Here is a 27,538-nt window from a genome sequence, read left to right as displayed (position 1 = left end):
AATAAACCTTGGCATGATCCAAGGCTTAGTGGAGTATTTACCACCACTCACCTTTCTAGGGATTTAGCACATTTATTGCTCATTTCCCAAAGGAACAAGCAGGTGTTTGAAGCTGTGTAGGACCAGCTAAGTCAACACCATGGCCAGGTCCCCCCTCCACCAGCCATACCAAAGAAACAGTGTTTGAATTTACGACACCATGGCCAGAGGGGATGCGAGCACCTCCACACCCTGAGCTCAGTGACTGTGAGCTGCAACAGCTCCCCAGGCTCAGTAAAACCCCAACTGCACTGATCTGTGCACTAACCAGAGAGAAAATTCCTCCAAGTTCCTCGCGGGCCCTGGGAAAGGGATTAAAACCCAGCAGAACTCTAATTACACAATGCTGCTAAGAAAGGAACAAGGGACACAGATTCCTTTTCCTTGAGGCAAGGATTCACTGAGTAGTGACCCAACTCCTGCCCCCATGTTAACCAGGGCAAAGGGATTTGGGACAGCAATCCCACATGCCAGGCTGGAGGTTTGCTCAGGAGGGGTGTGGAAAAGGCAGTAATGGGAAAAAACCACAGAAAACCTGCAGTGGGAGTGCCTTGCACAAGCAGCTGGGAATGGCCACAGGAACAGAGGGGCTCTGTGGGATTCCACTCAGGTGCCCTTTAGTTCTGCATTCCTAAGGGGAACTAAACAACAGCCATCCCCTCACTGCCTTTTCTAGGCTGTGACCTTTCTCTGCTCTTCCCAACCTTCCCCAGCTGTATTTATCACTCAAACCTGCTGCTTCTCTGAATGTCCACCCTCACCTGAGGTCCCCAGCATTGTGAAAAGGCGAGGTTTGCGCAGGTGAGAACAGAGAACATCAGTCATGTCCCTGAGCCCTACAGAGAACAGCACATCCTGCAGAAAATAATCCATTTATCTGTTCCTGCTTTCTCATTCCTGCCCATTTGTTCTTTTCCTTTCTCTTTTTTTGAAGCACAATTAGGTATTTGGAAAAGGCTTTCTTCTGAGCAGGGACTCACACAGCTCATTATTCTGGCACAAGAATACCACTGGTTTGTATTAGTCAAGTTTGTATTATTCAAGTTTGTACCTCTTGTTTGGATTTTTCTGTACCATCTGTACTCTTTTAACTTCTCCCCCACAGAAGCTTAAAACCACACAACTATTTATTATCTCTCTCTCTCTCTGCTTCAGACACCACCATAAACTCTTGTCCTCAAGATCAAGGAGAGCTGTAATATCCTATGTCTGCATCTGAATGCAAATAAAAACCCATTTAAGTCATGCATAGCAATGTGATTTATTTCCTCTGCTTAATTGTGCAAGCCAAGCTTTTATCCAGAACATTCATAAAAGAAAACAGGTAAGAGGAGAAGTGCTGAGGAGTTTAGAGCAGGGGGTCAAGTGCCATCCAGATTTTTTTTTTCCTAATTTATTTTAGTGGGAAAACAATGACTTGTCCTGAACAAAAGCTAAGCTTGGCTTACTCAGTTACCCTTAAAGACTTACACAGGTCAGAAAGAGTCTTCTAGGCAATAAGAAAATAATTACCATGAGATCCAGCAGGAATTGTAAGGAAAACTGTGGTGTAAGCTTCAGGCTTCCTCTGCATGGGGTAGGACCAACCTGAGAGACTGAATGATGCATTTCCTCTGCATCTCCTTCACACAGAGCACCCAAATTCCATACCAAAATCCATGCCCTAAGGAGCTGAAATCACTGAGAAAGTGAAACACCTAAAGAGGCTGCAGCTTTCAAGTGAAGAGATTGAAAAAAACATCTAAAATGCTCTTACTTTTGACAGTAGCTGTCCGGGTGCAGTTGTAGAGGATTGCTAACTCCCCAAAAACTTTGCCAGGTCCCATGGTGCAGAGCTTCACTCCTTCTTTTGTCACTTCAACCTTCCCATCTGTGAGAAAAAGAAAAGAGAAAGACCATTTTAAAAGGGCAATTAAATAATTTCAGACATTTTTAAAGGAAGGTAAAATGTTTTTTGAGATTTAACATTTAAAATTAATTTGATCTCAGGCCAGTTTGGACAAGGTTTGGAGCAGCCTGAGATAGTGGAAGGCGTCCCTGGCCATAGCAGGGGTGGCACTGGATGGGAATTTAAGGTCACTTCCAATCCAGACCACACACAGTAACACCTTACCAGGTCAGAAGGCTCCAGGCATCTGCTCACACAGAGTAACACCCCAACACCTCAGAGGGCTGCAAGCAACTGCCCCTCCTGTGCTTCAGCCCAGCCTTTTATCCCCTCATGCTGATGCACTGCACCTGTGTGCCCTCTGCTCCTGTGGGATTGGTCAGTGCCCCTGGGCTCGTTAATGGCTCATTAATTTCAATATCACTCACCTGTCCTGCACAGCTGCAGCTCATTAGAATTCACAGAATCTCTGGGTTGGGTTGCAAGAGACCTCCAAGCTCATCGAGTCCAACCCAGCCCCAACACCTCAACTAAACCCTGGCACCCAGTGCCACATCCAGGCTGTTTTTAAACACATCCAGGGATGGTGACTCCACCACCTCCCCAGGCAGACCATTTCAGTACTTTATCACCCCTTCTGTAAAAAACTTTCTCCTAATATCCAACCTATATTTCCCTTGGCACAGCTTGAGACTGTGGGACGAGGTTCCACTCCCAATTCCCACGAACTCTGTGCCTACAGAGCATCTGTACGGTCAGGACACACAGTACACCAAACTCAGCGTGAACTTTGTTTCACCTCTTAGACTTACAGGTGAAATTTCCCCCAATTTTTGGTGTTCTAAAAAGAAAAGATTTAGGTCTTTAACACCCCACATGAACGCGGCAGTGAGATGTAATTTTGGTCATTTTCCCTGAGAACACTCATCCATGAGTAACAGAACTATCACAGAGAAAGGAAAATCACTCTGATCCATGGCTATTATTTAATTCCCATCTCTCCACCTCTTGCCTTTCTGAATATCTCGTTTTATGAGGGGAAATCTGCTTTATCAGCTTACCTGCATCATGCTGGGATGTGTGAGGAAGGGTTAAAATTAAAATCCCAGGTTGGATGGAAAGAATGGAGCTCAGGACCAACCTGGGAGGTTGGAAGTGACCCATCTTTTAAATAATGGATGGTTTGAAAAGCAAGATTTGATAAACAAGAGCCAGGAGAAGAGAAGGAAGAAGGGACAGACATGAGAGGGTTATTCCCAAAAAAAAAGGGGGCAAGGGAAAAGAGCAAAGGTTTCAAATCTTAGCAACTCAAAAACCTCCCCTGGCACCCCAAACTGGGAAACAGCTCCAGGGATCACGGAATACAATCAGAGAACTGAAACACAGACTCATTTAGGTCAGAAAAGATGAACATTTATCAAGCTGAAAGCGGCTGTTTGGTAAATATTATGGCCTAAATGTTACCTGGGCTGTGGGAGTGTAAAATGGCAGCAGTGTTTTCTGTGATAGAGAAGCAGAGCTGGGGGAGACTCAAATATCTTCATTGCAAGTTAATTTTTATGACTATTTTTATAAATGTTTGATTCATTTCTTCATATTAAGTATCAATCTAACAAGAAGCACAAAAATAGGTGTTTATCTCAAAAATGAGCAATATCAACCCTAAGTGGGGCCTCCTACACTTCAGAGATTCCGAAATCATTTTGAAGAATGTCATTTTTTGTTTAACGGAACTGAGTTTCAGCAGCTTTTTCTGCAAAAAGCTCTGCTGGATAAAGCCCTACAACAAAAACCTGCAAAGGAAATTACTTTACCTGACTTTTGGCTCATGGGCTCCAAAGAAAGATGGGCAATTCTGAGCAGTAATGCACAGATGGGATCACATTATTCCCAAGTGTTGGGGAGCACAAGAAACACATTGCTGATGAAATTCAAATACTTGTTTTAAAAGTAAAGAGAAGATTTCCCAGCACGATATTGCAGGTATTAGCAAGATTAGATAAAACAATGCTCTGTGGTTTGGTAATTAATGTGCTCTTTAATTACAATTTATTATCCTGGAGAAAGCCTCCTATTCCCCTGCTGTGTAACTGAGCAATCTGGGACATTAAACACCTCACCATGAGATGCCCAGACCATGAGAAAAATTCACCTTTTATGGAATTAAAAATTCAAGGGACTGCTGTAGGATTTTTCCCATTTTCTTTTCCTACCTGGCAGCCTATCCAGTGCAGTTTTCCATGGAGCAAACAAATTGTTCTGCGGTACCAAGCAGATAAAGGAACCAAATGGAATACAACACAATATTGATCAATTAATGGAGATACATCTGCAGCTTGCCTTGGCATCTCCACCAGACAAACACTAAATAATGCAAGAGATGCTTCTCTCCAGGCAGGAGAATCAGAAAATGCTGCATTTCAGTCCAAATATTGAGCATTATTGAATTCAACATTATATTTAATTTACAGCTTGAGCTGGTTTTGGGGAGCATTAGTTGGCATACAAACAATGCACGTTTCTGTCAGCTGTAAGAAGCTATTCCATAACAATGGGCAATGTGGATGATTTTTCAAACAGAGCATAAAATAAAAATCTTAGTGCCTTCAGTTCCCCAGTTCCAAAGGCTCCAGCCATTTCCTTTCCAGGATGAACATGAGAAGGTGACCAGAGTTAAGGGTCAATAAAAGAGATCGATGCCTCTACAAGCCACCAGCCTGCTCCCAACAGAAACAGCTCCAAAAATCCCTTTAACCACGCAGAACTCAAAATATTTCAGGTTCTGCAGGTCCCCAAGTCTCAGTTCTTTGGTTCTTTATCCTCGGGCACTTCCAGGGATCCAGGGGCAGCCAGAGCCTCACTTCACCCTGTTGCTTTGCAAGATTTGTGGGAGGTTCACTAAAACTTCATGAAATTAAGCTTTTTTTTAATGAAAAAACAGTCCTAGGAGTTGGAGTTGAACGATGCTTGGGGATATTCCATAAAATCCAGGAGGGAACAGCTTCATAAGCCACCAGCCTGCTCCCAACAGAAACAGCTCCAAAAATCCCTTTAACCATGCAGAACTCAAAATATTTTGGGTTCTGCAGGCCCCCAAGTCTCAGTTCTTTGGTTCTTTATCCTTGGGCACTTCCAGGGATCCAGGGGCATCCACAGCTGCTCTGGGCAACCAGAGCTTCACCTCATCCTGTTGCTTTGCAAGATTTATGGGAGGTGCAGTAAAACTTCATGAAATTAAACTTTTCTTATGAAAAACCAGTCCTAGGAGTTGGAGTTGAATGATGCTTGGGGATATTCCATGAAATCCAAGAGGGAACAGCTTCCCTTGCTGCCCTGATCCCCAGCAGACATCCCTTGGGCCTCTCAACCAGAGCCTGGCTTTCCCAAATTAAACCCTTCGTGCTAATTACAATGTAGTTGCCAATTTAATTGTGGAGCAATTAAAGTTTTAATTGCTAAGTGGCTGCCTGACTTCAGAGCCGGTCCGATGAAGATGTGCTAAGGCTGGTGTTTGTTTGGGAACACAAACCGGTAGTGGTCCCCATTACTCATGAATTATTCATGGCATTATTCACGGGGTTGTGCCCCGGGCACTGGGAATCCTCCTCTCGGTGCCTGTGGAGTGTTACACTTCACCATGAGGAATATTCCCAATACCAAAACTAAAGCCAGGATTTAGAGCATTTTCTTAAAATAGTGGAAGGTGTCCCTGGTCATGGCAAGGGATGGAACAGGATGAGCTTTAAGGTCCCTTCCAACCCAAATCACCCTGGGATTCTGGACTGAGAAAAAAAACCAGGCTGACACTGAAGAAAACAGGCTTAAAATAGGCTGACAGTTAATTTCCTCTTCTGTGGCTCAAATGGTCCATGTTTAACTCGGCATTCTGGGAGGTTATTCAGCAATTTGCCAGAACACAGACCCTGGCAGAGATTCCCCATCCCTGGAAGTGTCCAAGGCCAGGTTTTGGATCGCCCTGGGATAGTGCACCCTGGTGCACCTCTGTCCCAGTTTCAGGAATCATGGAAATAGTTCCTGGAAAATCATCTATACATGGAAAATCATAGAATGGTTTGGAAGGGACCTTTAAGCTCATCCAGTGCCACCCCTGCCATGGGCAGGGACACCTTCCACTGTCCCAGGGTGATCCTTGGACGCTGCCAGGGATGGGGAACCTGTGCTCTGGTGAATTCCTGAATAACCTCCCAGAATGCCAAGTTAAACACAGATAATTTAAACCACAGAAGAGGAAAACCACACATGAATGAAGCACATAAGAACGAAGCAGGATCAATTCTGTCACCTACAACACCACCAGCAAAGCACAGAGGTTTTGTTTGGATGGGGACATTGCAGGTTTTGTCACTCCGAGTGCACCCAATTAAACTTGAAATAACTGGCTTGAAATTAAACTTGAAATCTCTGGTTGAACTGCATGCATGTCCCTCAAATGAATGGAAGGATAAAGTAAATTGCACTCATGTGACTCTCTCAATCAGGAGGATCATTTTTTTCCCCCCAATAATTAAATGGTCGTTTTCTCTTTCCAGGCACAGAAGAAAACAGATTAAGTCGACCTGAGGAACTTGTCAGCCTGTGTGTAATTTATATAATAGACTAAATTTTTTGCAATGCATTATCAGCTCTCCCTTTTTTCTTCCCAGCACTGAGGAAAGGGCACTTGCTGCTTCAAGCCAAAACCTTCCATGACTCCAAATAAATCTGAATTTTAAAGATACAAGAATATCCAAGAGGGCATCTGAGAATCCCAAGTGGATTTCTGCACAATTAGAGAGTTATTCCTGTTGTCCAGAAAAGGCTTTAACAGCAGGAATGAGCTAGGGACATTCCTACCTTGTATTTCTCCATACCCAGGAGACACCTAGAAGATCTAATTCCTTATTTTCAGTTCTCTGTCCCAGCAGTGCCTTTGGGGGATAAGAGCAATGGATTTTAGTATTATTCACATTCCTGGGCCCTCTACAAGTCCTGGACCTTCAGGAAATAAAAAAAAGGCTGGTTCACCCATGAAGGCACTAATTATTCATCACATTCCCATGCCAGGTTGAAAAATACAAGCACTGCTAGTGAAAAATGAGGAATGTAAAAAAGCAGGGTTCAGCACGAGCTCATGTATTCCTAAGACACAAATTTCATCCCACAACTCCAGAAATGCCAGGAGGGGTGGGAGGAGGATTCCCTCAATTCAGTGCAGCATTCGTGAATGACTATTCAATATTTGATTTCATCTGTGCCTGTTTCACACTTGGACTGCAGCTTGGTTTGTTGGATGCTATTCAAGCTCTGCTCTGAAAACTGAGGAATGATTGTTTGCAGAAAGTTTTCTTTAGGAAATAGCACTCCGGATCTGCAGATTTTCCTGAACAAGGCTGAATATATTGCAAAAATGGTACTTGAGACAAAGCACAAGTTACCCTTACAGTGACAAGCCCCTGTGGAAAATACAGGCCCTGACAAGTTTCCCCCTTACTCAAATTCAGGAAAGTTCTGACAGAATAACTACAAAATCAGTGAGGAAAAAAATAAATAATGCATATTTTGCCAAATTTCAAGTTGTTTTTTCACTGCAAATACTTGAGAGAGTGCTTTGAGTATGAAGAAAATAGCATTTTTCTTTTTCTCCGGGAAAAGCCAAATAAATTCTGATAGCATTTTCTAGACTTATTTGGTTTTAAGCTCCTGCAGCAGCAGTTTAAAGCTCAATCTTTCAGAGCTGTGCAAATGAAGAGGAACTGAACAGGGGCAGCTGGGCAGCCTGGAGACCAATGACCCTGCAGAGCCTCATCCATATCCCATTCCCTAAAACCCTCCAGTGAGATTTACCCTTGTTGGATAAAACCCAAGAGGAAGGGAAATGGAGCCAGACCTGAATTCTGGCTCTCAAACCTCCAGCTCTAAGTGGGGACAAGCTCCAAGTTCCTTCAGCAAATGCATTTGCAGTTGAACAAACTGATTTTAGCTCCTCTCAAACCCTCTGGGGAGGCATTCCCAGTGTGATGGAGCTGGGGCAGTCACTGGGACAGCCTCCCCAAAACCAGACCCTGGAAATCCTCTTTTTTGGGAGGGGATTTCCAGTGCCAAAGTTTATTTAGGAGAACCTGACACCAGCACCAACCCAAAACCAGAAAGTATTTACCAAGCTGGCCCCACCTCCCTGGCAGGGACCCAAAAAATGACATCCTAAAACTGCTTTTTAACACTGGCTTTTAAGAAATCGTTTAGAAACGGAGCTTGAAGCCATGAATCAACGTGTATCGTGTCTGCAGCCTGGAGCTGTGACTTCAGTAACAGCTCTTGGATTTAAACCAAGGCACACTCCAGAGGAAGGATTACTGGAGATAAGAGCACAGCTCCATCCCAGTTTCCAGCCCGGCTGCAGGAGCGTTTTGAAAAGCAGGGAGTGGAAAGAAAGGAGGTGATTGCCGAAATCTGTAACAGCAGCCTGGGGGCAGAGAGGGGCTGGGGGAACTGAGAGCAGCTGAAAAAAGGATAAAGGAACTTCCCCTGGGCTTTAAAGATTGGGACTAAAAGGCAGATGAGAGGAAGGCACAGAGCGCTGAGAGCCAGAGTGTGGCAGCCTGTGGAGATCCCTGAGTCACTGAGGCTGGAAAAAACCCTCCAGGATCTTCCAATCCAAGCTGTGCCTGATGCCCACCCCACCAAACTGCCAACATTCCCCTTGAAAAGAGAATTGGAGAGACTCTATTGAATTATCCCAAAAAAAACCACTCTGCCTGCACAGGGGTGGGCACTCCCAACTACCTCCTCCTGTGACCCACACAAGAAAACTCTGCAGCCAAAGCAAAATAAATGGCTTTTTTCCAGGTTCCTCCTCTTTGGGAGAATAGAAAACTAGTTTGGAATTTTTTTTCTATTAAGATGATGATGATGATGATGATTTGATGACTTTTTTGTGGCAGGTGTGTCATAATTGAGATGGAGGCAATACAAAGCAACACACTCCATTCTCAGAAGGCTGCAAACTGTTTTTATTCTAGCATGCATGCTTTTTCTACATTCTTACAAAGCTCATAAGTTTACACTCCACTCATTGGTCACAAAGTGATCACTGGAATAGGCAGTTAGAGGTTTCTCTTATTTATCCTTCTTTCTTTCTTGGTTTCTATGTCAATGACCTTGGTAGGAAATTCTTTCAGGGGTAAACATGGATCTTCTTACCAAACTTCTCTGTGGCTCACAGAAGTTGCTGTAAAACCTCTTCCACACAGGTGGGCTGGACTCTCTCCCAACGGGAAATGCACATCCTCAAAAACCATATAAAACATCAAAAACTAGACCCACAGACATATCTTCAACCTGGTTTTCCAAGATCTTTCCAAGTGTAATACAGATCCCTGCTCAGGGTTATGGAGAGGTGACCTCCAGAGCTCCAGCACAACCTTGGTTCTTGTGGGACTCACAGATATTTTGTCTGATGTAAGATCTCCTTCAGCACCAATGCACACAGAAAACAGCCTTAAGCTGCCCCAAGGAAGGTTTAAATTGGATTTTGGGAAGTATCTCTTCACAGGAAGGGGCTGCTGGAAGAGGTGGAATCAGCATCCCTGGAACTGGGATGTGCCACCCCGGAACAAGCACTGATCCCACACTCTGCCCCTCAGCTGGACAGCTCCCAGAAAATGAACAGCTCTGCCTGATTCATCCATCAGGAGGCTGAAAAAAGGAAGGAAAGGAAAGTCTGGGATGCTTGGGGAAAGCAACAAAAGGCGTGGTTTGCTCAGTTGGATTTTTGAGGAACTCAAGGCGTTAAGCTTGAACTTAATTCAAGAAGATCTGCTAAGAGTGGGAGATACTGGAGTTTATCCTCACACACCCTCCCTTATCCCAGTCCTTCTGTAGCCCAGATGTGACCAGAGAGAAGGGATGAGTTTCCTATTTCCCCTGGATAAAATATTGAAAAGCTCAAACACCCTTCAGGGCACGCCTGTCTAATTTGCCTCACTCTTACCTGGACAAATAACAAGTTTCAATCTCAAAAGCAAACAAACCCAAACGCAATCTGCTTTTCCCCCATGCATTCTGTGGAAGGACACTGCTTGCCTTGCTGAGCTGCAATGTTTGTCCCAAATTTTGGTTCAGCACCTCTTAACCTGGAATTACAGCTCCAAAAATTCCAGGAGTGCAAACTGACCCTTTTTTGGTACTCAAAGCCTTTTGTGAGCAAAACTCTGATTTGTTTCATTTTCACAGCCCTTCTAAGACACTTGGTTAAAATAATCCCCCTTAAAACACTGAGATGTTCCCTGTGGAATAGTCTGAGAAAAGACATTTTGCTCACCTGCCCCAAACAACTGTTAGATCCTGCCATCCAAATTTATTTCCCAGTTGCAAACCTCCTCCCTTGCTTTTCAGAGCTCTCATTTTCATTTCTTGGCCTTTCAAAATAGTTTGGAAGCATTTCAGCATGAGAGAAAACAGCCTTAAGCTGCCCCAAGGAAGGTTTAAATTGGATTTTGGGAAGTATTTCTTCACAGGAAGGGTGGTCAGGCATTGGAAGGGGCTGCTGGAGGAGGTGGAATCAGCATCCCTGGAAGTGTTGGAAAGTCATGTGGATGTGGCATTTGGGGACATGGATTAGAGATGCCTTGGCAGTGCTGAGTTAATGGACTCAATCTTGGAGGGCTTTTCAACCTTAATGATTCTATGTCAAAATGTTAACCAAAAAAAAAAACCCTACCAAAAACAAAAGTTGAAGCTATAAAGAAATAAAACAGAGAAACTGAGGAGTCTGTTTTAATTTATCCTTCAATCAAACTGAAAATCACTTTTGATGTGGGATTGATAAGTGATACTGGGACATGCATTCACTGCAGTCTCATATCAAAGATAACAGACCAAACCCAGAGGCTGAGATCCCTAAAAAAGCAGCACAAATTCATTCCCTTCTTTCCCTTTTTACCAGGAGAATCTTGCACTTGAAAGGCAGCAATAAAAGAACAAATATATTTAAAAACCCTGAGACAGCCACTTCCTAGAGAAGCTGTAACTCACAGAAATAAAAAATTAATATTGATAAAAATTTACACACCCATCATATTTGACACTGCTCTGCAGGTGCACAATCCACACATCAATCTGCCTGGAACAAATCCCAGTGCCAAACACTGACAGCTCTGCGAGGAAATCCTACAAAAACTCCTCACCCCAGAGGGTTTGAGAGGAGCTAAAATCAGTTTGTTCAACTCCAAATGCATTTGCTGAAGGGACTTGGAGCTTGTCCCCACTTACAGCTGGAGGTTTGAGAGCCAGAATTCAGGTCTGGCTCCATTTCCCTTCCTCTTGGGTTTTATCCAACAAGGATAAATCTCACTGGAGGGTTTTAGGGAATGGGATATGGATGAGGCTCTGCAGGGTCATTGGTCTCCAGGCTGCCCAGCTGCCCCTGTTCAGTTCCTCTTCATTTGCACAGCTCTAAAAGATTGAGCTTTAAACTGCTGCTGCAGGAGCTTAAAACCAAATAAGTCTAGAAAATGCTATCAGAATTTATTTGGCTTTTCCCAGGGAGACTGGGAAAAATGCTATTTTCTTCATACTCAAAGCACACCACAATAATTGTGTGGGGTTGGGGGGGTTTATTTTGCCCAAATGCTCCAATGCCATTGTGAAAAATGCATGTATTTTATGATTGGCTTTTTGCAAATATTAAAATGAATATTATATGTGTTGTGTTAGAAAGTAATGCTGTATTAATTCTCTTAAGTAGTGTGGTAAATATAGTTTTAGGTTATAAAAAATGTTAAAATAGAAACTATGCTGTGTAGGATACTTTTTTTAAAGAAAGGACTCGCAGCGAGATAGCAGCCACAGGACACCTGAATCTTTCAGAGAAAGAGAATTTATTGCTCCATTATCAGAAGAAATGAACTTCTTCCTGCCTCGAAGGCGCTGTTATGACTCAGAGGAAGAAGTTGAGGATGACCAGACAGAATCCCGTGTTTGAATGGAATTTATGCATCATGGATGAGGTGGCAACAGGCTGTTGCTTTTAAGGGTTATTTCTCTGTTAATGTGGTTCCTTTTTCGGGCTCGTGCTGCCCAGATAAAGGTACCCGGACTGTCTGTAACTCTCTGTTCTTATTGTCTCATATTGTCCTAATACAAATTGTCCAAATTATTATTACTCTAATTGTATTACTATTTTTATAACCATTTTATTACTATTAAACTTTTACAATTTTAAAAACAAGTGACTGGCGTTTTTCACAGCCATAATACTTTTTAAGGCCACTGCAGCCTTAGTGATGTCACACGTGCTCACAACTCCTTCCTGTGGTAAATAATGTGAGGAGATGACTAAATCCACCTGAGGGACACCTGAGATTAGGATTTATTTGTTCCTTCCAGCCCACAGGGTTTGAGCAAAGAGCCAAACTGCTCTGAGTGATGAATGACTGCAAGTCCACATTTCCCACCCCAGGTCTCCTGTTCTCACAGCACAGCTCCTCTCTCCCCTATTTTCCACATTTTCCGGGTAAATAAACACCTGGGGTGAGGCTGAAGGGGCTGGGCAGGCAGAGCTCTCACTGGAGTGACTCGGATGCAGCAGCAGCAGATCTCCACTAAATCAATATTTTCACCTGACACCTGCAATGAGCCCAGCTCTGAGTTACACAGAAGCAGCAGCACTTTGGTGCTTTCACTCCTTGTCCAGGCACGAGGGGTTTGGAATTGCTGGTCGATGAAACTTGGCAGGTTCCTGACAGCAAAGTGCTCCTGACAGAACAGGTGCTGCAGAATTTCACTCTGCTTTTTCTCCCCTGAAGGCAGGGAGGGAAGGATTTCTTGAGAAAACAAATCCTTTCTCATTTAACAGAAATAATTCTGCTCTGCTCAGATTCCCAACTACCTTCACAGCACAGTGAAAAACTCTATTTAAGCTTCTTCACTGGGAAAGAAAGGTGCAGGCAGGGCCCTGAGGAGCTGCTCCCCTTGCCATTTTATCCTGCAGCCTCCCAGGGAGATGGATGCCTGTGATTTCCTTATTTCACCCCAATATTTAGTCCAGTTTGCACCTAACTCTGATTTAAGACCTCCAAAGCATCCTGTGGGAAAAGGAAAGACAGTTCAGAGCCGTTTCCTTCTAGGAAGAGAGGGCAAAATAACATCAGTGGCTCAACCTGAGTTTTATTAAAAATGCCAAGTGGATCATAAAGCATCCAGAACAACTGAGAAGAGAAGCAGGAATAGGAGAAAAGTGTCAGCAGCAAACAAAGTTGGGAATCCCTGGAGACTCTCACATGCCTGGAGGGTTCAGGCTCCATCACAACATGGAAACAATGACACCTATGAAATAATGATTTCATTGCTCTAAAAGATTCTGCTCCTTTATTGCCCCAATTCCCTCTCTGTTGGTCTCACAAATGATTCTTTGTGGTTTCTCCCAGAGCTTTTCAAGGGCTGCTTCCTTCCACAGAACTCCAAAAATCCAGAGTTCACTGGGAAACAGGGAAAGGATGGGAGACAGGTTGGATTAAACAGAATTGTTCTGCCTTGCCTCTGCTAAAATATGGAGTTTTCCTGAAAGCCATGTAGGGATAACCTCACTGCAGACAGCAGAGAAAGGGAATGGTGGCAGTGGTTGGGAAAACATTGGGAATCAGTAATTTGGACAAAAATAATTGTCCAATGAACAGTAGGAGGTTATTTGATTCAAAGAATAACAAACAGGAAGAAAGGGAGAGAAACTAAATATGTAAAATCAAGTCTTGATTCTGACAGAAAGAGAAAAGTGGAATTTATGATCCAAGGGCTGTTTGTTCCAATAGTCAAATGCCCTGAGCTGACAATCAGGGTGGCAGCTCTCAGACAAGAAACCAGGGCTTAAACCACACTAAATCAGAGAACCCCAGGATGGTTTGAGTGGAAGAGCCCTTAAAGACCATCTCATTCCTGCCTCGGGCCAGGGCAGGAGCAGGCCAGCTGTGAGCACACAAAAATCCTCCTTCAAATCTTGATTTCGCCAGAGCTGCTTTTCACTTTTGCTCTTCTCTGGAAAACCCAGCACTGCTGACCCCACAGCAGTGAGTCAAACACACCCCAGCAAAGCCTGCCCTGTGCTGGCAGGCATGGAGCAGCCCAGGAGGCAGCTGAGCGCTTCTGAAGCACAAAGAGAATTCAGAAAAGAAACCCTGGTGTGCAGGGGGAAGTGGCATTTTTGGGAATAGATATCCCCAGGAATGGAAATCAGCATAGCAGGAGCCCTTTGGCTTGTTCAAACACAACACAAAGGGGGCTGTGAGGAAGTTTGGACCCATTTTATACAATCTTGGAAAATGCAGGTAGGAACCTGCATTTCAAGAAATAAATTTAATAAATAAATAAATAAATAAATTTATAAAATTATTTCTAATTCTAAAAATAAAGAAATAAAATTCTTTATAAATTATTAAACTTATATTTAATAAATTATAAATTAAATAAATCAAAATTATGTAATTATATTTATTTTTATATTTTATATATTTTATATATATAAATTTTTATATTTTTGTTTTATATATTTATATTTATATTTATATTTATAAAATATATATTTATATATTATTATATATTATATATTATATTTGAATTTATTATTTATAATAAACAATAAATTGCATTTATAATTTTAATAAATAAAATTGTTTTAATAAATAAAATTATTTTAATAAATAAGATTATTTATTTTTACAAATTTTGCCGGGTGATCACTGCCTGAGCAAGACACTCCTTGGAAGTAAGTACGAGTTCTCATTCCAAATCTAAGGTGACAAATGGGCAAATGACAAGATTGGAAACACTTTGTGATATAAAGGAACGTGATTTCTCTGTCAAATGTGTTTGAAGTCTCCTCTGAAAACACACCAAATTGAGTTTTAATTACTTTTGCATACATCAAGTCTGTACTGAACTTTGAAGTAGCAAAGCTTCACTTCACTCACTGCTGCTGCAATTTGCACCACTCCAGGTTAATGCAATGTCTGCTCGCTACAAATGTGAAATGCATTCTCTTATGAGCTGCTACTTCATGTTTGCAAATCAGCACGTTGGCTGGGCTCAGAAAATGTGATTTATTACTGTCTGGGACATGAGAGAGCAGCAGGAAGCAGCTTCTGATGATGGAGGGAATACAGAGTGACAAGTCCCATTTGCTCCTGAGCTCTGTCACTGTGGAAAAGGGGGGGAAAAATCTGATCTTGCTCTCTCTGCGAGTGCAGAAAACAAAGCACCCAGATCTGATCATCTGCCTGCAAACAATTTCTCAGCTCACAGGCAGTGGCTTCGTGTGACAAGGTGCCCTGAAGAGACTTTTCCTCAGCAGGCCAGGAAGTTCTGGTAATCCTGGAACAGCAAAAGTGCAAGGGCCAAAGATAAAAGCCAAACTTATCAAGTACTAGTGCCCTGGCCAACAAAACCAGGGTAGGAGTTTGGAGTTTGGATGGGAAACAGGTCTGGCAGTTTGGAATTATTTTCCCGTGGCAAACACCTGTTTTCATGCCACAGCCCAGGGCTGGAACACTGCTGCCTCCTCCATTCCCACACTGGCTGCTTCCTCACAGCACCTGGGAAGCCGAATCCCAAAATCACACAATCCAACGCAGTCCTGGGCTGGAAAGGACCTTAAATCCTATCTCATTCCACCCCTGCCATGACCAGAGACACCTTCCACTGTCCCAGGCTGCTCCAGCCTGGCCTTGGGCACTGCCAGGGATCCAGGGGCAGCCCCAGCTGCTCTGGGCACCCTGTGCCAGGGCCTGCCCACCCTGCCAGGGAACAATTCCTAATTCCCAATATCCCATCCAGCCCTGCCCTCTGGCAGTCTGAACCCATTCCCTGTGTCCTGTCCCTCCATCCCTTGTCCCCAGTCCCTCTCCAGCTCTCCTGGAGCTCCTTTAGGCCCTGGAAGGGGCTCTGAGCTCTCCCTGGAGCCTTCTCTTCGCCAGGTGAACGCCCCCAGCCTTTCTGGATTTGTCCCCAGCATGGATGCAAACACTCACACATAAAATTTTTATTCCTTTCCTTGCTAAACTTTTCACAGTCTCCACCACCCGTTTTTTAGAAGGCATGAGAAGAGGAAGGAGAGGGTGAGCACGGCTCAGAGAGTGCTTTGGGTGTGGAAATCTGGAGAGCTACATGAACTGATCCCTAATTAACCTCTACCAAACCCATCAGGGCGGCAGGGCCTGGGTGAATGCACACAAGTGTACAAAACAAAGTTCACAGGAGGCTGAAGGCTGGAATTGCAGGAGGGAACATCACTTCAGGAGAAACATCCACAAAAGAGCTGGAAAGGTTACGGATGAGAGCTTCTGAAAAGAAACACAGAACCACCCACAAAGCTCATCTGCTTTGTTTTCTTTTCTCTGTGAGTGCAGAGGGAGACGAGAGGAGGAGGACACCAAGCCAAAGAGGGTCCCAACACTGAACTTTCACATGGATTTCTCCTCTGAAGGAGGTGATTTACTCCTTTCCATTGTATTTTCAAGAACCAACTCTTTCTCAAGAGGACATATTAACTTCTGTTCCATTGTGCAGTTTACGTAAAGCTTTTTTTTTCCTACTCCTCCAAGTGACTGCCTTTCTTCTACAACCTGGAATTGCCCTGACATTTCTGCAGGTTTTTAATATCAAGCACATAATATTCTATTGAACCCTAAAGGACAGTGAAACTGTGCCTTGCACAACACTGCAGAGCCATAAATTCAGATGATGATCACAGGTGCTTTATATTTGTCATCAAAAAGGTGCAAAGTCTCTCAAAGAGAAACCCTGTGAGGATACTCCAAACTCAGCCATGGGAGAAAGCTGTCCTCCCCAAAAATCAATTCATCATGCTCTGGATGAGCAAACCCCTTTCCAAGTGATGGTCTCATGATTGAATATCATCACCTCCTCAACATGATTTACCCCCAGAGATGGAAAATGAAAAACAGCACTATTGTAGTTGATGAGTTGCTGATCCGTCCTTAAGCTTTGCCCTTGGCAAATTTGACTGGAAATGTGAGGAATTTTGAAAGAATTCGAGAACAGGACTTCTGAGGTGTTTTAGATGATGTGATTTGTTTTACTTATCTTCTACACAGGCAGGAAGGGTGAGTTCAGCTCACATCTTCACCACATGGTTCAGAAGGTCACAGGACTCCTAGTTACAAGACTTTTTAAGAATTTATTGACTAATAAAAACACTGCCAACAAGGAAATTTATGCTTTAGACCCAATTCTTAAATATTTCGTCTTATGAACTCATGTTACACTGTAAGCTTTCTTAAACAATCATGTTATGACACACAAACCTACAGTACTGTGTTCTAAACTCCTTGTTTACCCCTGTAACTACTTTTATTTTTATATCTTAAACACTAAACTCTAAACTTTCCTCTTCTTAGCTTAACATGTCTCTGCTTTAAACTACAAATCCACATTCTCACTTCTAGCAATTAAGTTTGGGAGCCTTTTCCAAGGTCTCAGATCAAATCCTGTGTTTAATTCTGAGTTTTGGCTTCCAGGCCCAAAGTTCTGAGAGCTCCTTGCATGTCGGATTCCAACAGTAAAAAAACCCAAATGAAGCTGAGAATTTTTGCTGGGTTAAACAGGTTATAACCAAGAGTAAGCAAGCAGAAACCCTCCTACCCCAGGGAGGCTCTGTGGGCAATCTGCAGCACCACAGAGATGGAGCCTCAATGGGCAGAGGTGCATCACACATTTCCCAATTCCCACAAGGAAAGCAGGACAGTGACTCCGTGCCCTGAGCAGGGTAAGGGTCTGGATGGTTCCTGCTCCCACATTCTGGCTGTCACTAAGGACAGGCTCAGTGCCAGAGGAGCTACAGGGAGGGAGGGAGCTCCTTGTGCTGCCAGCCGAAAGGCCAGGTGTGAGCCGAGCCAGCCACGTCCTGCTGAGCCATTAATGAGGAGACAGAGCTGGCTGACAGCACAAACCTGCTCTCAGCTGCTCCTCCAGCCTCCCTCAGTCCCCTCTGACCTTCCCCACAGCCACCACAGGGAAACATGTGGCACCAGCACCTCAGGGACTGAGGGATTTGCAGCTGCTAAATAAGGTTTTAAATCCACCTGCCTGGCTGCCACTTATCAGAGGACCTGACAGTGCCAGGAGCTACCTGGAGGTCCACCTGAGCCTGGAGCAGCTCTCCCAAGGATTCTGGCTGCCCACCTGCCTCTGAGGAAGGGGGACATCATTGAGGCTGAAGGCTGGTTCATTGTTCCTCAGCAGATAATCCATCCCAGGGATCAGGATTAAGGAAAGGATCACCTGGAGAATGCTCTAACAGGGCAGAGATCCCATAAACCTCTGGTGTCCCACAGGGAGGACGTGTTCATTGTGCTGCTCAGCAGGCACTTTGCCAACAGCACAAAGCGCCAGGATTCTGCTCTCTCATCCCTCATGGACAGCTAAAGATGGCTGTGACAACAGATATAAAATGTACCCAAAGTCTGGTATTAAGCACCAAAGATTTAGTTCCAGCCTATCCAGAAGACAAGCTGCTTTCTTGTATTAACTACCCACTTTCAGCAGGTGGAGAGAAAAAATCCCATTCAAGAGAGGCACTTTAGGAATTCAAAAGCACAACCTCATGTATTTGAGGGCTTCACAATTAAAGAAGTGGAAGATAGTCCTTCTTGCCAGCAATTGGACAGCCTGCCTGCTGGATTTAGATTTCTATTTGGAGAGGAAACATTACTTTGGATACCTTGAGATGGCAAGATTCAAATAGAAAATGAAAACAACAGGAGAAGAATAAAGTATAGACACCTGTAGGGATGGTCCAGCTAAACCATGCCCCAGGAGGAGGACGTCATGCAAACCACAAACACGCCCAGAAATGCCAGTCTGAGCAGGATAGTGTGTAAAATACCACAGAATGCAAGATGGGAGAAAGGGATTCATCAAATCCCAAGGGCTCCAGAAGGCAGAGATGAGTGACTGCCAGAGCTGCTGTGTCCGGGGAACCCAGCGATTTATTCCTGCTGGGGAATGTCACAAGGCAGGATCTGCAGGGTCCCTGGCCCATGGAACCATCAGCTGCCCCAGAAACCCTGGAGCTCAGCCAGCAGGGAGCCAGCACTGCCAGCAATCCATCCATCCATCCATCCATCCATCCATCCATCCATCCATCCATCCATCCATCCATCCATCCATCCATCCATCCATCCATCCATCCATCCATCCATCCATCCATCCATCCATCCATCCCTCCATCCATCCATTCATCCATCCATCCATCCATCCATCCATCCATCCATCCATCCATCCATCCATCCATCCATCCATCCATCCATCCATCCATCCTCCATCCATCCATCATCCATCCATCCATCCATCCATCCATCCATCCATCCATCCATCCATCCCTCCATCCATCCATCCCTCCATCCATCATCCATCCATCCATCCATCCATCCATCCATCCATCCATCCATCCATCCTCCATCCAATGACATTAAACAATTAAATATCATTGTTTACATTTTCCTAATTTTCCTTAGTCGGATAATTATGTTTCTGGGCAATTTGGGAAACAGGAATGTTGTGAAATAAAGACTTAATTTGCTTAATTTGATGTACCTGTCCCATCCCTATTTCCCAGCAAGGAGGAAAGGCCTCTCCTCAGATTCCAGTGGCTCTGTTGTTCCCACAACTGCAATTCCCTTTGTGCAATTAAATTCATTAAAAGCCACACATGGATATATCCAATTCTCTTAACTTCCACTTCAGGGAAGAACAGGCAAGAGCTGGGAGAGCAAAAGGCTGAGCAAGGAGTGTCTGGAAGGGTTCATAACAAAAGTAAATTTGCATTAAAATTTGAAACCTGGAAGATTTTGGTACAAGTGGCCACATTTTCTCTTTTCCAGAGAGAAGTCAGGGAAGATTTACTGCTCCAACTCCATGGACTCTTATCTCCCCCACACACACTGACAGGAGCAGAATTAGGAAATAATTGAAACTCCATTGCAGAACAAGAGCTACAAACTCCTGATCAGCATCAGCAACATCAACCCCACTGAGGGGGAAAATAACAAATATTTCCACAGCAGCAGGCACAGATTGTTTTACCTCTCTTGATCGTGGAGCTGCTCAGCCAAGACTTGTTAACAGCAATGCATTCCAAGGAGCCCAATTTCATCCCAGACCACCCTGATTTTTCTATCTTTTATTTTTCTATCTTTTATTTGTGTTGAGCACATAACTCCAAGGGCACAGATGGGTTATGGAATCAAGGTCACTGTTACACTTCTAATTTATGACTTAAAATGGCAAAGGAGGGCTGACAATTTCCTTACATTTAGGAACCAATTAGGAGCAATTTATTACAGATAATTTCTGAGGATTGCCACGAAGCTGCTGGTAGGGGGAGGGGCACATTAACTCACTGTTTACACACTGTTTACTTACAGTTTGTCCCTGCATTTCCTCTCTACAAGCAGCTCTTCAGAGCGCCTGAATTTGTTGGAACAACACTGCAGAGTTGTAACCTACCATTGATTTTTACTTAACCCATTTCCTACTGGAATTGTTGCATTGGAAAACAAACCTGCATTTTCTCCCGAGGTTTTTGGGTTCATTTATCAGCCTGGTTCATCCCAGAGATTTAAGCCATGGCTTAGACATACAACCCCTAAATCTGTCCATAATTTTGAGGGGTTTGGTTCATTTCTGGCCTGGTTCATCCCAGAGATTTAACCCATGGATTGGACATACAAACCCTAAATATGTCCATAATTTTGGGGACATTGCGGTTTTTGGGCACCAGAAATTCCAAAAGGACCGATTTGATTCAGTTCATGGAAGCTGAGGAGCTACTGGAACCCAAATTCCACATTCAGGAGGGGCAGATCCACATGGAAACGGGGTGATGGAGCTGCTCAGGGCCAAGAAGGCGCTAAGCCCTGTCCAGCCCAACTGAGGATATTCTCCCTCAGGCTATGGGAATGGGTGGAAAGCTGCACATGGAAGCAGCAAGTCCCAGAGAGCTGGGACTGCTTGGACAGAGAGATTTGGAAAGAGAAATTTAAGATCTGGATGGACTTGTGGGATCTACCCCAGGCCATCTCTCCCACCCTGCTCAGGACACTGGTGCAGGACTGTGCTGCTGGCAAGTCACAGGGCTTGCATCCCAACCATAACCAACCTGAAATATGAAATTTTGGGTCAAACTGGGACACAGGAATTCTGGATTTCACCTTTTACCAGAGGCAGCACCAGGGCAGAGAAGATTCTTCCTGCAGGTGAGGCCACCCGGAGCCCAAAGCCAGGGATTTGTGTTTGACTTGAGAACTTCACCAGCACTCTGCTAACAGTTTGTTGTCCCAGTTTAATTGAGCACGAGCACTTAACATTTACTTTTCCCAGGCAATTGAGCAGGGAAAACTCAGTGCCACACCCACACAAACTCAGCAGATCCCAGTACAGCCAGCCAGCTACAGTTTAATGGGAACAGCTACAAATGTGGCACTGCCATCCCAGCAGCTCCACAAGGAGTTCCTTGCTCAGAAGCATAAGAGAGGACACAGGGCAGCTCCCACAGCAGGTGACAGAGAAATTTGGTAATGTTGGGAAGGAATCCTTCCCTGGCAGGGTGGGGAGGTTGCTCAGAGAAGCTGTGGCTGCTCTTGGATCCCTGGAAGTGTCCAAGGCCACATTGGATGGGGGCTTGGATCACCCTGGGACAGTGGAAGGTACAGCAGTGTTGGAATCCTGGTTGCTGAGAACTTTAGACTTTCTGTGCTGACAGGCACTGACCCCCAATGGAACACTGCATTTGACCTGAGGCCATGGAGAAGCTTCCAGAATTGAATAATAGAATTCAATTCTATCTGAATGAATGATAGAATTGAATTCTTGCTATAATCTGGGATTGTGGGTGTGCAGTTTGAATAGAAGTGTGTAATATCACAAAGTAAAAAACTTCAAGGTTTTATAATACAGTAATATGTATAAACAAGATGGAGGTTTTAGGGCAGAGGCTGGTCCTTCTTTTTTACCTTCTTCTCCACCTTCTTCTCCATGGGTTTGGGTGGTTTTGTGTAATTGGATAAAAAAGTCCCCATTGCAGGCCATGGGTGGTTGGTTATTGAGTTAAAAGTAAAAATAATTCAGGTGTCATTTCTTAATTAAACAGTTTATCCTTAAAACGCCGTGTAAAGAAAGAAATACTACCCCAATTTTTTAGTTTGTTAGAGGGAAGTGCTGTAGAACTCACAGTTTGTGAGACTGTAATATAGATAAGAAGTAATAAACATCTGAGTCCAAACAAGAAATACCATGTCACACATTTAATCCCGACCCTAATAAAAAACAAGTTAAAACTCAACACAGCAGCTTCTACTCAAGACAAACTTTGGGAGAAATTCAGCCAGAGGAATGGATTTGAGAGCTTGGGATCCTTTCTGAGGCCTCAGGCACAGCCCTTGCTCATAGTGTGATGTGTCTAATCACACCCAGCTCTCACTTTAAAGGATACCAGTGCCAAATTCTTTAACTCCCAGAGCCAAGCTCTTTGGATTATCAATGAGGAACCAGGATAACCAAGTTTTTTGACTCATGGAGCCTATTTGGAGCCGAGGGAAATTATAGCAACGAAAAAAAGAGCACATGGCCACACAGGGAGCTGTTTTTCCAGACTGCCCTCCACCACTCAGAGGTTAATGCAGCGCTCTCCAAGCCCTGCTCAGAGGTGGAACGTGGCTTTTCAGGCACACTCCAATTTGCCATGATTCCCCTGGCACTTAGAGAGTCACTGATCCCCCAGCTAATCCTGCAGCACAGCCCTGCAGGACAAGAAACAGTGCTGATAGTGGAGGGTGAAAATCAAAGCTGAATTTGTGCAGTTTGAGGGGGCTTCTGGTTAAAAGCTGCTCTTAAGGAAAGGATCCTGACAGGCTTTGAACTTCCCTATCCAGGAAACAGAAGGAAGAAAAGAGATTTAGGCTGCAGGATGATCTCTGCTGTCTGGGAGCATTTACACACAGGGGCTGCTGAGGCAGGAAAGCATCAAAATATGAGGGAGATTTGGGGCCTGAGGAGGGGAAAAAGAGCCAGGGATAGAGTTTGGAGTAGGGTTGGGGTTTGAACCCTGCCCAGTGCCAGCACTAAACCACCACTGACACAGAGCTATGGCTGCATTTGAGCCCTTCTTTCCCTGTGCCTTCCACTGCTGCCCACACAATGACAGTGCCTCATTTTCCCAAGGGAATCACCATTCAAGTGATCCCAAAAGACCTCCAAGAACATCAAATTCTTGACTGAACACCACCACATCAAATAAACCACAGCACAAAGAGGTATGAGGAGCTGCAGCTTTTCCTCTGGGTTTTCCTTCCCCACTTTTATGGAGCTGTAATTCCCACCACAGTCCTAAGGATGGGAACCGTGTGTCTGTGACAGACTTGAAACTCTGTCACAGCACCCAGTGAGAAAGGATAGGAGTGGGATTTACAAAATAGCTTCTCTGCCAAGTTCAGACACAGAAAACATCACCACAAGGAACATTTTTGATGATTGAGCCTGGAAGGCAGGAGGTATCCTGGAAGGAGAACCCATGGAAGTATGAGGGGCAATAGGAGACACAAGTTTCACACAGAGCAATTCCCAAACCCCAAGAGCTCTGCCTGCTCCAGCTGATGACAAATCACAATTTAAGGAGAAAATCAGGCAGTTCCATTCCTACCAAACGCTAATTCCGTGCAATAGCTCTCCCTGACAGAAAAAAAAAGAAGTAAAAACCACTGCGGGGTGGTTGTGAAGTGATGCAATCAATCCGCATCTAAGTGGCACATTAACAACCACAATTACCAGTTCATCTTTCCCAATTTGTGTGTGCAGATTCTTAAAAGTCAGAGCTGGAGCTGCACACATCTTTTAAAGGAGAGAGAAATTAGGAGATCCTGCGTAGGCAGCCCTTCTCTGGGGGTTTGGTTTTGCACCATTATTGATGAAACACAAATTCCTGAGCCCTCACATTTTGTTATTTTGCTGGTTTTCCATTGCCAGAACTCCTGCTGGGCTTGCCAGTGGGAGGCACAGGAAGAACTGAAGTGAGCAAGAGCTGCCTTGGCAGCAATGAGGAGCCAGGGGCAGCAGCCTCCAACAGTTCCAGGTTTCACTGATGCTCTAATACTCCACAGACATCTCCAGATCTTTGGGGACAAGCCCCAGGATGCTTTTCAGTGCAGCAAACCAGCTCAGAGAAAAAGGATGGTGAAGGGGAACAGAGAATCATGGAGTGGTTTGGGGTGGAAGGGACCTCAAAGCCCATCAACTACAATAATGCTGTTTTAAATTTTCCATCTCCAGGGTAAAATCATGTTGGGGAGGTGCCACCACCCCTGCCATGGGCAGGGACACCTTCCACTATCCCAGGCTGCTCCAAACCCTGTCCAACCTGGCCTTGGACACTTCCAGGGATCCAGGGGCAGCCACAGCTTGTGTGGAAAACTTGCTGATACTAATTTGAAGCAGTTCTGAAAGCTAAGGGAATATTTTGTCTTGTCTTGATTCTCTGTTCCCCTTAACCCTCGTTTTTCTTTTGCTGGCAGGCAGCACCAACCTTCAGAGCCTGGACTGGTTTTCCCTGGCAAACCCTACCTCTGTTTGCCAATCAAGTGTGTTTTAGCCAACACGACAGCTAAATGATGTTTTTTGCTTTTGTTGCTTTCCTATTTGGAGAATTTTCCAAAGCCCCATTTGGAGAATCTGCCAGCTCTGTAAATATTGTGTGTGCAGAGCATATGTTGTAATAAATACCAGGATATACATTAAGGGAGAGCACACATTAATGGCTGCTTTGTTATTCTGCTGCCTGAGGTGGAATTTCATCTCCTGCAATGCCAAAATTTCACCCTCCATCCCCAGCTGTGACAGGTTTTTGCCACCTTAGAGCACCAGAGACCACTGCAGAGCACTCCAGATTGTTTCCCAGCTAAGCTATTTGACCTAAATTTCTTCCAAAATATGACTAAAAGAGAGAAGTTTTAATTTTAAAAAATCCTATTTGTGCTTTATTTTGTTAAGTACACATTAATAATAACTCTCAAATCCCAGCTCCCCAGTGAACAGCCCTGCATGACAAGGCTGATTCATGGATACAAGAGGAATTTTTTTAATTGTGTATTAAATACAGAAGGAACCAAATACAGCAGAAGACCCAAATCTTGGCCAAACCTCCCAGAACCTTTCCATGGCTTCTAACCCCATTAGAGCTGAAAGATCATGGACTCATGGATTATTTTGGGTTGGAAGGGACTTTAAACCTCATCTCACCCCACCCCCTGCCATGGGCAGGGACACCTTCCCCTATCCCAGGCTGCTCCAAGCCCCATCCAGCCCAGCCTAGCAGAGAATTGTTGTTTTTCGGACTCCAAACCAGCACTCTGGTCACAAGCAGGAATTCAAGAACACATCTTTCATCTTCCTGAAGGATTTTGTGAGCACTGCAACTGCCTCAGGCTGGCTGAGACGTTCCCTGCACCACGCAGGGATCCTCTCACCTCCCTTCCCATCCTCTCACTTTTCCCAGATAATAAAACCTCTGGGAATTCAGGCAAAGAGGTGCCCACAAATCAAGGCCTGCCATTTCTTCCTTTGGCTGGTGACAAACAGCCCCATGAGGAAAAGGAAAAAAGCAGTGTCTGCAATAAAACCCTGCCAGCTTTTCTTTTCCTAAGGCTGTTTGTCATTCTTCAGGGTATCCGAGAAATGAGCTCAAGGAATTTGATCAAAATTGCTAATTTTGGAGCCAAGAACATCCCAACTCAACACCTGGGAAGTCTTTTATTTCCCCTCTTAGACAGAACCAAGAGTTTTCCTTGAATCACAGAACTCCAGAATGGTTTGGGTTGGAAGGGACTTTAAACCCCATCCTGTTCCATCCCTTGCCAATCTGCTTCCCTGCTGTCTCACACCCAATTTTCCTCTGGAATTAAAGTGGTGAAGGACCCATGTGGGAAACAAAGGTGGGCACCTGTATGGCTGCCCTTGCAGGGGGAAAAATAAAGAAGTATTTTTTAACAGACAGAAGCTGTCCCCTGAAATGAGATGGATGAATTTACTCCCAGAGATTGATGAGAGAAAACTCATAAATAAAGGGAGAGAGGGAAATCTTCTGGGAGGGTACAAGAGCACAGAAATCCAGGTCTGCACTCCACAATCCCCTAAGGGAATCCCTGCCTGGGGTCTGCAAACCAGAGGGATTCCTGTAGGAACCCCAGCTCTGCCTCTGCTGGGCATGGGCACACCAGGAATTCCTGCCCATGAACTCCCATTTGGGTGGGATTGGGAGCCTGGAGACTCCAGCTCTGCCCCACCTTCAGGAGCTCCATCCCAGCTCCAGCCACAGGGATTTGCTCTGTATTTGGGCAAAACTCCCAAAATGAGACTAGTGATGAAGCTTGAGGAAAGTTACACACGGAATACCTCTCCTTTCCTTGTGTTCGGAAGAGTGGAACATAAAAATGCTAAAATCCCAAGTGGGTTCCTCATGATTGATGCACTGATGAGTTGATCAAACAGTGCAAGGACTTCTTTATTGCTGTAAATGCTGATTTAACTCAGCACATCAGCAGCATTTCCTTGATTTATTTTCATCTTCATCAAACAAAAGATTTAAATTATTCCTCTTTTAATTGCTGTGCTTAAACCAAACACGCAGCCTTAGAAAGTAACAGGTAGACACAGAAAGACAAAAACAATCCCTTTTTTGGCCCTGATTAATTTTAGCCCAGCTAATTACAGGCAATTACACCCAGCTGAGGAACTCCTGGGTGTTCAGGGGACAGTGGCTGCAGAGACCTTGTGTCAGTGGTACCCAGAGCTCTGGGCAGCAAAAAGTTCTCCAACCTCAAAACACATGGAAAAGTGAAAAGACAATTAAACCAGCCCTCAAATTACCTGAAAATTACTCATTTTCTGTCTTCTTTTATTACTGCAGAGCACCCAGCAGCTTTTTCAAATGTTGCCATGAACCAGGTCCTTAAAATCACAAGCATTAAACCCAATAGACTCAGCCAAAGCCAAGAGCAGCAAAATCTTTCATGGTTTTTTTTTTCCCCATATAGCTGTCATAAATCAAACATTTTAACGTGACTCCATCAAACAAAATGCTTGAAGTGATGTTCAGTGTGTCTGAACGACCTTTGGATTTGAAGATGGCCACAGGAGAAGCACCAAAATACAGATGGGCTTCCCCCAGGAACAAGGTCATGGGCTGGAGAGAGGGCAGGTTCAACAGAAAGAAATAAAATTATGATTTCTCTCCTTGAGCTTAGGGAAATAAAACCTTCAATTCCAAACTGCATTTTACTATCACTGGTGTAGGGAAAATCCCAGCACGGACCAGTGCCACACACAGATACAGCCCAGGTAATCACACAGCCTTTTTCCAGCCACACCATCCAGATGACAAAAAGCTGAGTGAGTCTCAGAATCCCAGTGTGGTTTGGGTGGGAAGGACCTTAAGGTCCATCCCATTCCACCCCCAGGGACACCTGCCACCATCCCAGGCTGCTCCAAGCCCCATCCAGCCTGGCCTTGGACACTTCCAGGGATGGACACAGCTGCAGGATTTACCCTTCCAAG

General features: G+C 44.4%; 1 protein-coding gene across 2 annotated transcripts in view; it reads right to left on the bottom strand.

Annotated features, from left to right (window-relative positions):
- Positions 1-27,538, bottom strand: part of PRKG1 (protein kinase cGMP-dependent 1) — a 369,443-nt gene that overhangs the window by 196,415 nt on the left and 145,490 nt on the right. For both annotated transcript variants that reach the window (XM_030950731.1, XM_030950732.1), the window contains exon 3: positions 1,796-1,909. In XM_030950731.1, the coding sequence (XP_030806591.1) occupies positions 1,796-1,909 (114 nt within the window). The remainder of the gene's footprint in view (positions 1-1,795; positions 1,910-27,538) is intronic.

The sequence above is a fragment of the Camarhynchus parvulus genome, chromosome 6 (genome assembly GCF_901933205.1).
Source record: "Camarhynchus parvulus chromosome 6, STF_HiC, whole genome shotgun sequence".
Lineage (NCBI taxonomy): Eukaryota > Metazoa > Chordata > Aves > Passeriformes > Thraupidae > Camarhynchus > Camarhynchus parvulus.
This window is presented reverse-complemented; position numbering and strand designations above follow the sequence as displayed.